Genomic DNA, 10,582 nt, shown 5'->3' on the forward strand with positions numbered 1-10,582 from the left:
ATGCAATGATTCATTAAATGAAGCAATAATATTAAGCAAATATAGATTATCATAACTTGATAAGGAACTGGAATAAACTAATTTGAAATATGAAAAAGACTAAATTTTCCATTTTCAAATGAATAATAAAAAAGGAATTTGTCCAATACTAAAATGGAAGTCAAATTTTGCTTAAAAGGCGGTACAACAAAAGTCTTATTCAAATCCACATAAAATTTAATTCTTAATAATAATCTAAAAAGTGTTGTCGCTTCAACTTCTACCGAATTATTTTTGCCTACATAGATGTATCTTTCACCATCATTAGACTTTCAATAGTTCTGACAACTTTTCATAAACACACTGATGTAAGTTATTGCACCAGAATCTATTCATCAAGTGTGTCTAGGTATTGAAATCAAATTAACCTCGAAACAAATAGAATTAAAAAGTGCACTTGTTGTACCACAAGAGAAACAAGCATCCTTAGTAAATTACTTTTGTTGTTTCTTTTGTATTTTCCTTTATATACCTCATTAAAGTTAGATTTGTTAAGAACATACCAATTTTAATCTTTTCATTCTTGACAAGCCTCTTTTCAGTGTTATCATAAATTCCTTAACCGTGGTAATTTTATCAAACATAATGCCCCTAAATGTTCCAATACATGTATTGATGTTGGCAGGTATAATAGTAGTTGATTCAATAAAAAAATTCACATGAGACTTCAAATTTACACCAAAGTAATTTGAATAAAGGTAAATTGTATCTCAAGATATCGATCACTCCATTAATATTTTATCTTTGGACAAAATATTAACTTGCAAGTGATATCTTGTTATAGTAATCAAACACTGATAAAAAGAATATGCTGAACAATAAATCTTTCTTTAGCCCGATCAATTTTAACATAACTTAAGTTATATGTACACAACCTTTTAATTTTTAAAATAAAATAATTTACATAACAATGGTCACATTGGCGAGTTATTGCCTCGATTAAGTTATTTTAAAAAATGTATAAATATATCAATATTTAAATTTAAAATTTTTATAACAATCAAAAGTCAATACTAAAATTATTGATTGAGCTGCAATTTCAAAATAACTTAAATTTAAAAAGTACATACTTACTCGTCGCTAAATGGCTTATCTCCTAAAATAATGTACAAAAATGATTAATCTGTTTTTTTTTTAAATGGCATTTACCAATAATTGTGCTATGAAGAAGAGAAGAGAAAGAAAGAAAAAATAAATTTATTCAATCAATGTTAATTTTTAGTTTTCAAACCCAACCAACCAATATTTGTATTTATTCAATTTTATATATCTAAAATGAAATTTCAAAATATAGACTACAATATTTTTTATTTAAGAAAACAAAATCTAAACTGAAAGTATTTGTATTTCTTTCTCATTGCAAATTTGAGAACTCAACCAAACCAATGCTTATCCTAATCAAAGGAATATCTGTTACCGCTCTTGACCAAATTATTGATGGGTCATTTTTTTAATTAAGTGCGTGTTTAGCCACCTGCATTAAATAATTTAACTCAACTCAAATATTCCCACAATATTAATTGTTATTCAAAAACAATTAAAAATAATAGATTATATTTCAAGTTGGAAATTAAATAGTTTTTATTTCTTTGAGTTATTCAAATGGCTAATTATAAATTTTATTTTTATTATTTCAATATTTGAAATATTGGCTTTGTTGCTAATTGAACCTTAATTCGAGTGTGATAGAAAGGATGTCCCAAACTCAAACTTTCTTCAGAACCCAACTGCCCAAAAATTAATTACCACGTTCTCCACCTTTTAAACGAACCTTTCAAGGTCTCATTCATTATTCAATTTTTAGAATTTGCACCACTTTCTCCCTTTCTGAGACTACTAACTTCCTTTCTGGAATATATATATACACACTATTGATGCTGTTAGCATAATACAGTTACGGGTCTTTGAAGTGAAACGAGCTATGGAGCAGCAAAGAACCGAAGCAACTGAGTCTTTGCTTGTAAGACAAGGAAACGACAACCTTGTTTACAATGAAGAAAACAGTGGTGTTGGTGTTGGGGATGGAGGGTCGGTGGCTGTTTCCGATGTTACCACCATTCTTGGTCTTAGCATCTTTGTGGCAGCTTGTATTGCCTTTGGGTCTGGCTGTGCTGTACGTGCTTTTTCACTGCAAGGTTTTTTTAAAACAGATTTGAAGTTTATGGAACTTTCCCAAGAACCAACTCAATATTTTGTTTGATTTCATGGCAGCTGGGATATTCATCGCCTACTCAATCTTCAATCATGGAAGACTTGGGACTTTCTGTTGCTGAGGTCAATCTTCAATCCACTAATTTTGATCAGATTTTAAGAGTTTTGAACTTTACAGTCACTTCTCTGTTTCTGCAGTTTTCATTTTTTGGTTCAATTCTGAGTATTGGATCACTTCTAGGTGCTGCAATAAGTGGGAAGATAACAGATTTGCTTGGTCGGAAAATGGTAAGCTTTGTCAAGAATTGCTGAATATTAACTTGCTAGTATCTTACAAACTTTCTAACTTCATATCTTGAATCAGACCATGTGGATTTTGAATTTGCTCTACATCGGTGGCTGGCTTGCCATAGCATTTACAAAGGTTTCAGCTCTTCTACTTTTTCATAAGCTTTTCGTTTACAACATGCATGATTCATGTACCAAGTTGGAGATAAACTTGCATTTCCTTTTCCATGACGAATCACAATGCTAACTAGGATCCGGGCTTTAAGACAGGGATGGATCAAATAGAGGATTTTCAGGACTAGTTAAAGCTGTTATGATCAATTTGCCATTGCTTGCTTTCATTTCATAAGACCATGTTTTCATTTGTTTTGTGAAGACCCCTTGGTTGCTTGACCTTGGAAGACTATCACTAGGATTCACAATTGGAAATTTCACTTACTTGGTAACTCATCTCAAGTTTCGTTTGATACATTTTTTACTCCTTTGTTGTTAAATGTTTGACTTATGATGGATAATCGTATTTACATTCCGATCCCAAACAGATGCCCATCTATATTTCTGAAATAACAACAAAGAATGTAAGAGGAAGATTTTCAGCCATACCGGCGGTAAACTTTTTATCATAAATCAAACATTAGGCTGCAATGAACATATTGGTTCATAGCTCTTGGACTACTACTTGTTCTGCAGTTGACGCTTGGTTGGGGCATATCGTTCATGTATGTTATCGGTTCCTTTGTCAGTTGGCGCACATTGGCTCTCATAGGTAACTTAAATTTCTTTAAGGCGTAGGAAATTGGTTAGACAATCTGATAGTTTTGTAACTGTTCCAGAATGATTTTTCATACAGCTACTATTCCCGGTCTACTTCAACTGCTACCACTCTTCTTCATACCAGAATCCGCGATGGCTGGTGAGTCTGGTTTGATTTTTTATAAAATTTCATAGCTAAGGAGTAATGCCCATCTTAAATATTGAAGTGAAAGGAAAACAGAATATTTCATTACTAATCCGCACCAACCTGTAAGATATTGATCGTTTTCGTATGGAAGTCTTACAGTTTTGTCCTAGAAGAGATGTCTCACAAGTACAGTTTTGAGTTTCTACATGGTTGCTTCTTTTTGTTCAAATCTCCAATTTGGTATTTCTGTGCAGGCAAAAGTTGGCCGTGACGAAGAGATTGAAGAAGTTTTGTTGTGCCTCAGGGGAAATAAAGCTGATATTTTTAATGAAGCAGCTGAAATAAAAGTAACCCTTATTTTTTATTACTTAAAATAAGTATTAAACTTTAATAATAGCACGATTTTTGGTTGTCTCAGCTTACTCTTTTACAGGATTTTGTGGAATCTCTTAAAAGTTTCTCAAAGGAAGGAATGCTAGAAATATTTCAAAAGAAGTATGTTCGACAATTGCTTGTAAGACAAGTAATTTGGATGGAATTGATCAATTTCTTTATATTTTCTGTATAATTCATTGCTATACCTCTTGTTTTCCGTACAGACTGTTGCTGGAATGATAATCCTAATGAATTTGGGAGGAGTCAATGCGTTTGCGTTTTATTCTGGTGTTATCTTTGTTTCAGCTGGTAATACCATTGGTCTTAACAATCTCCATAAAAACTTGAAGAAAATGTATGAATAGTTCAACTATATAAAGTTCTATTTTGTGACAATTGAAAGGTTTATCTAGTATGGTTGGACTCATCACACTGGCTGCTACTCAGGTTTTCACTGTCATTTTCGGAAGCAAAAGTCTCCATTGATGGGATTATGTCTCAGTAACTAAAGAATTGTAGTTCTATTTTGCAGACAATAGTTGGAATTGCGGGTATACTCCTCATTGATAAATTAGGAAGGCGACCGCTCCTACTGGTAAGCAAAGGATAAACATTTTGTAATAATCTGTCCAGTAAAATGCATTGTTAACGAACAATGAGTTTATTGTGTTTATCAGGTGTCTACAGCTGTATTGTGTTTCAGTAGCTTCCTCACAGGATTATCATTTTTCTTAAAGGTACTAATATAATGACCGAGAATCGGACATCTCCTCTTCATCACTGAATGTGCAGACATTTGGTCATCACCCTTGCCTAAGCTTACATCAAAGTGATTATCCCTTAAGATAGTTTTATTGCCCTCAAAAGTACCAATGACCTCACCCTCAGTTTGAATCCAAGTGACATGTTTATACGTTTTGAAGCTTTTGTTTTCCATAACTATATACTTACATGTCATTATGGTTAAAAATATACCTCTATTGCCTATACAATGATGAATGAGCAGGAATTTAATTTGTGGGATCAAGGTAGTCCTGTTTTGGCATTCATTGGCTTATTGGTAAGTAATTCATTTTTCCCTTCCACTTTGTTTTTCTCGCTTTTTTTTTAACCATTCTAAACATTGGATTATGTTTTCAGATGTACACGGGATCTACCATAGTTGGCGCAGGAATACCTTCGCTGTTATTATCAGAGGTCCACAAATTGTTTTGCCTTTGTTTGGTTTTTCATTCATCTATTTCAACAACATATTGAACAATAATTGCTTGCGTCACAGTTATTTCCAATAAATGTAAAAGGTTCGGCAGGAAGCATATGTAATTTTATGGGCAGTTTCACTGGTTGGGTTGTTGCATACTACTTTAATTTCCTACGTGAATGGAGCTCAACAGGTGATTCATGCCTTGTTCATTTTTGTCATAATATTTCTCAAGCTTCTTTTATCTTACAAATGACTGCTTTTCTTTTGGCATTGTTTCAGGGACATTCTTTATATTTTCAGCCTTTTGCTGTGCAAATTTCATCCTATCAGCAACAATGGTGCCCGAGACTAAAGGACGAACACTGGAGGAAATACAAGCATCAGTTAGTCATTCTTCAGTTTGAAATACCATCAGCAATTTGCTTTAAAATTTGATCTGTCTTGCTGCTGTAGATGCCAAACTCTTTAGCGTCATGGCTTTCTCCCAGCTACAACATGCCATCGATATGAATAGGTGACAATGGGCCGTGACGAGGCTAAAACCCAATAACATTATCGTATCTGTCTTTGTCTCTATCAAATGCTAGATCAGAACCATGCTGCTTATGCATTAGCTCACCTTTATTTAATGCATATTGGATTTAAATATGATATTAATATATTTTGGGGTTTTTTTAAGTTCAGTTTTAATTAAAAATATCTACTTAAAATTTATCAAGTCTAGTCATATTTATAAATGATTAATTCGATCTTATTTTAAATCTACCCACATTATTTTTTAAAAATATATTTATATTATTTTTAATTTAATATTTAATATTTTATTTATTAAAATTTTATATATTCTCATCTTTAACATAATTTATTTTTTTACATTATAGTAATACTATATATTACTATTTATTTAGTTTTTATGTGTTTTAAATTACATAATATATAGAATAACATAATATAAAATGTTACTAACTTAAAAATGGATCGGGCCAAACTCGAGTATTAAATGTTCAAGCTCAATCTCGACCCATATTTTTAGCAGATCTATTTTTTTTATTTAAGTCTATTTTTCGAGTTTAATATTTTTGGCTAAACCTTTATAAATTTCGAATGAGCTTCATAAATAAGTATACTTTGCAACCCAATGAGCTACTTGCTTTTGTGGTTCAACAATTAGAATATTTATCCTTCTATTTCTCTATTAAATTCAAAATTTGAGATTAACCCAGCTTAGTATGTTTTTAAGTTTATAATATATTATTTTTCATTTATTTTATATGCATGGGATAAAATCTCAACATATGCAAATTTTATGCTGATTTTATTAAAAATGTAAAAAGACAAAAGTACCCTTAAAATAATTTAGATATATAAAACATTAAAAAGTTAATTTATTAAAACAATTCGATACGAAGTCACAAATGATAAATGCTTTTCTAAAAAGTTAATAATTGTTGGAATTTAATGCCCTTAGTGTAGTATATTCGTGTATGTATACTTGTATATTTTGAATAAATTGGTTTACTAAAATATCCATCAGTTACATTAATATCCTTTGTATATTGTCTTCAACAGTTTTTGCATGCAAAGCAAAATGAAAGCAAATATTGGCTTACTGATTATCTAACGTTTAACTAATACTAAGTGTTATTACGTGGTCAGATTGTAATACAGAAAGACAACTTACATTAGTAGATAATCTAAATGTGTTATTAGTCTAATCGGAAACGAGCAAATTGATTGAAAGACTAATATGTCTTTATCAAGTCCAATTAGAGAGATACATTGCAAATGTCTCATTCTCCAAAAACTAAATAGCTTTCTCAAAAACCATCATCAAGAAAAGCATTATGAATACTAGCCAAAGTAAGGGTGTCGCGAGATATTTGACAATCATGTAAAGCATGTAAGACAGATTCAGTAGGCACCTCACATTGTCCACAACTAACATCATATGCAAGTGTGGTTAGGGAAATCCTGGTCTCCGTAGCCAACAAAACATGGCTGACTTACCAAGCAAACAACATGACTTAGGGAAAATTTTAAATTTCCATATAGCCTGCCAAAATAACCGGTGAAGCCACAAACCAATAGATCATACAAAAGCCAACTATAATAGGGCTTTGCAAAAGTAGCAACCCCGCAGTGAATGACCCCAAATAAGCATATCAAACAACCCAGAAGATGCAGTTGGGATAGAGAGTACATTGTTCGCCTCCTCCCTTGAAAATAAGCCTCACACCAAGTCTCGATCCTACCCCTTCCCATCCACCCGAAACAACTCCCTAACTAAGGCAACTTATGTTGGAACATTTTCAATTATTTATAGTATTCCAATAACTATAAATGAATGAGTGTAATTAATCAAAAGATTATATTATTTGATTTTTAAAAAAAATTATAACTATTTAAATAATATTATTTGAATAGTTATAATATTAAATGAATAATTATGTATTTATTTTAAAGATATTATTATCCAGAAAGACACCTATTGATGAAAGATGTCTCTATGAAGAGACATGAAAATTTTTATAAATAGGAATATGATTTCATTTGGAAAATACACCAATAAATTCTAATATTCTTTCTTTCCTTCCTTCATTTTCTAATATTATTAGATTATTCTATAAAGTATTACGATAGAAATCCTTTGTAGAAATTGAGTTTTTTTTATAAATAGCTCAATGTGCAGTGGACTATTCTCGTTAGTGCAAAATGCAAATAGTCATTGGTTTCATTGTATCCTTGAGGTTAATTTGCTTGGAACTCATTTGCACACCGAAGATAGGTGGGGGCGAATATAACCTTAAAATTGTTATTTCAAATTGATCAATTTTCCTACCAGCATTAGATACTAATTTTATTTGAGGATCTATGGGTGTAGATGCTGGTATACAGTTGAAAAGATCAAACTTTTTAAGCACATTTTCAATGTAATGTGATTGTTATAAAGCTATAGTGCTTTCATCTCGAGTTATTTTAGTCCCAAGAATAACATCTGCTACACCCATATCCTTCATATCAAAGTTGTTTGACAAAAATTTAACGAATCTGTTGCTGCAACCCGAGAAAGAGAAAAATAAGACAATGTTGATTACATGTGTGTGGGCCACATATTGAATGGTTTATCTGATGGTTTGTTCCCAAAACGAGGTCACCACTAAAGAATTATGGGACAAATTGGAGACAAGATACATGACCGAAGATGTAACAAGTAAGAAATTTCTTGTCAGTCGTTTCAACAATTATCAAATGGTTGATGGTCGTTCTGTTATGGAACAATTCCATGATATTAAAAAGATGTTGAATCAATTCAAGCAATATGATATGAAAATGGATGAAATGATTGTTGTATCCTTCATAATAGACAAACTTCCTCCATCTTAGAAAGACTTTAAAAGAAGTCTAAAACATAAGAAAGAGGAAATATCTCTTGAGGCTTTGGAAAATCATCTTCGTATTGAAGAAGAATATCGAAAACAAGATCAAAACCTAAATTCTAAAAATGCCAAAGTGCATATTACGGAGGAATTACAAACTACTAGACTATTCAAGAGAAAGTTAAAATAGACTGATAGAGCACCTAAGTTCAAAAAGAAACAAAAGGGCTCATGTTATCATTGTGGAAAGTCGGGACATTTCAAGAATGAATGTCAATATTTAAAGAAGAAATCATCTTCTAAGGCTGATAATAACGAAAAGTTTGTTGCAATGATATCTGAAATTAATATGGCACAAGATGATAATACATGGTGGATTGATACCGGAGCAACCAAACATGTGTGCAAAGACAAAAGCATGTTTACAAAGTTCGCACAATGTGAAAATGAAAATGTCTTGTACATGGGAAATTCTTCCACCGCAGCAATCAAAGACAAAGGGTCTGTTGAACTACAATTCACTTCTAGAAAGGTTTTAACCTTGAATGATGTATATTATGCACTAGAAGTTAGAAAGAATTTAGTGTCTGGAAGTCTGTTGAATAAGTTTGGTTTTAAACTTATTTTTGAGGCAGATAAGTTTATTTTGTCTAAGGAAGGAATTTTTGTGGGGAAAGGGTATATGTATGAGAGTATGTTCAAACTCAATATTATTAATAAGAATAAAAATACTACTTCTGCTTATATGGTTGAATCTTTTTGTTTGTGGCATTATAGATTAGGTCATTTGAATTGTAGAGAATTGAATGACATCTATAAGTTAGATTTAATTCCTTTTTTAATAATAATATTGAAAAATGTAATACATGTATGTTGACTAAAATTACAAGAAACCCTTTCCCTAAGGTTTAAAGGAAAACAAAATTGCTTGATTTGATACATAGTGATTTATGTGATATGCATAATACTCCTACATTAGATGGAAAGAAATATTTTGTTACTTTTATTGATGATTGTTCTAGATATTGTTATGTATATTTATTGCATTCAAAAGATGAAGCGCTTAATAATTTTAAAGTTTATAAATCTGAAGTTGAACTTCAGTGTGAATCATTTATCAAGTGCTTAAGATCGGATAAAGGTGGAGAATACTATAATCCAAGTTATTTTGAATCCACTGGAATTGTCCATCAATTTTTAGACTCTTACACACCACAACAAAATGGTGTAGCTGAAAGGAAAAATAGAGTCTTGATTGAAACAACAAATTCAATGTTATCATATTCAGGTCTTGGAGAAGGTTTTTGGGGAGAAGCTGTACTAACAGCTTGTCATATATTGAATAGATTTCCTAATAAGGAAACTAAAATAACCCCCATATGAACAATGGAAGAAAAGGAAACCAAACCTTAATTATTTGAAGGTTTGGGGTTGTAGAGCTATTGTCAAAGTTCCAACACCTAAATGTAAAAAGTTAGGTGAAAGAGGAATTGAATCATATTTATAGGTTATGCACATAATAGCAAGGCATATAGGTTCAAGGTAATTGAACCAAATGATCCAATTTCAATTAATACTGTTATTGAATCAAGAGATGCTATTTTTGATGAAAATAGAATTAATTTTATATCAAGACAATTACAGCCACAACAATTGATTCATTCTTCAAATGAGAATGAGATTCTATTGGAACAAATTGATAATAATGATGAATCTTGTCAAGAATTAAGAAGAAGTAAGAGGATTAAAAAGGTCAAAGATTTTGGACCAGATTTCATTATGTTTCCTGTAGAAGGAAAATGTGAAAGTATATGCAATAAGATACCTTATTGTTATAATATGGAATCTGATCCTATTACATTTGAAGAGGCAATAAAATCTCAAGACTCTACTTTTTGGAAAGAAGCAATAAATGATGAGATGGATTCAATAATGGGAAATCAAACTTGGATCTTAGTTGATCTTCCACCAGGTTCCAAACCAATAGGTTGTAAATGGATTTTCAAAAAGAAAATGAAGGTCGATGGAACTGTTGATAAATTTAAAGCAAGGTTGGTAGCCAAATTTTTTATACAAAAACAAGGTAATAATTACTTTGATATCTATGCTCCAGTAGCAAGAATTGCTGCAATTCGACTCTTAATATCACTTACCTCTATATATAATTTGGTTGTTTACCAAATGGATGTTAAAATTGCATTTTTAAATAGTGAATTGGAAGAGGAAGTGTACATGGAGCAACTAGAA

At 31.2% G+C, this 10,582-nt stretch overlaps 2 protein-coding genes across 3 annotated transcripts; both read left to right on the plus strand.

Moving 5' to 3' along the window:
* Positions 1–1,737: 1,737 nt before the first annotated feature.
* On the plus strand, positions 1,738–5,634 carry LOC107939618 (sugar transporter ERD6-like 15). 2 transcript variants are annotated; one of them, XM_016872962.2, is made up of 17 exons: positions 1,738–2,152; positions 2,251–2,313; positions 2,389–2,478; positions 2,555–2,614; positions 2,855–2,920; positions 3,021–3,086; positions 3,169–3,244; positions 3,329–3,391; positions 3,634–3,726; positions 3,813–3,893; positions 3,979–4,063; positions 4,158–4,201; positions 4,287–4,349; positions 4,432–4,814; positions 4,895–4,951; positions 5,034–5,148; positions 5,238–5,634. In XM_016872962.2, the coding sequence occupies exons 1-9, from the start codon at positions 1,961–1,963 to the stop codon at positions 3,648–3,650; spliced, it is 693 nt and encodes a 230-aa protein (XP_016728451.1). In that variant the 5' UTR covers positions 1,738–1,960; the 3' UTR covers positions 3,651–3,726; positions 3,813–3,893; positions 3,979–4,063; positions 4,158–4,201; positions 4,287–4,349; positions 4,432–4,814; positions 4,895–4,951; positions 5,034–5,148; positions 5,238–5,634. The 2 variants fall into 2 exon arrangements, with proteins under 2 accessions (XP_016728451.1, XP_040960580.1); XM_041104646.1 differs by having other exon boundaries at positions 3,813–3,874.
* LOC107939620 (sugar transporter ERD6-like 5) lies at positions 3,852–5,362 on the plus strand. The gene is made up of 9 exons (XM_016872964.1): positions 3,852–3,893; positions 3,979–4,063; positions 4,158–4,201; positions 4,287–4,349; positions 4,432–4,491; positions 4,761–4,814; positions 4,895–4,951; positions 5,034–5,148; positions 5,238–5,362. Exons 1-9 carry the CDS (start codon positions 3,852–3,854, stop codon positions 5,360–5,362), a joined length of 645 nt encoding a protein of 214 aa, XP_016728453.1.
* Positions 5,635–10,582: the final 4,948 nt, after the last annotated feature.

The sequence above is a fragment of the Gossypium hirsutum genome, chromosome D11 (genome assembly GCF_007990345.1).
Source record: "Gossypium hirsutum isolate 1008001.06 chromosome D11, Gossypium_hirsutum_v2.1, whole genome shotgun sequence".
NCBI lineage: Eukaryota > Viridiplantae > Streptophyta > Magnoliopsida > Malvales > Malvaceae > Gossypium > Gossypium hirsutum.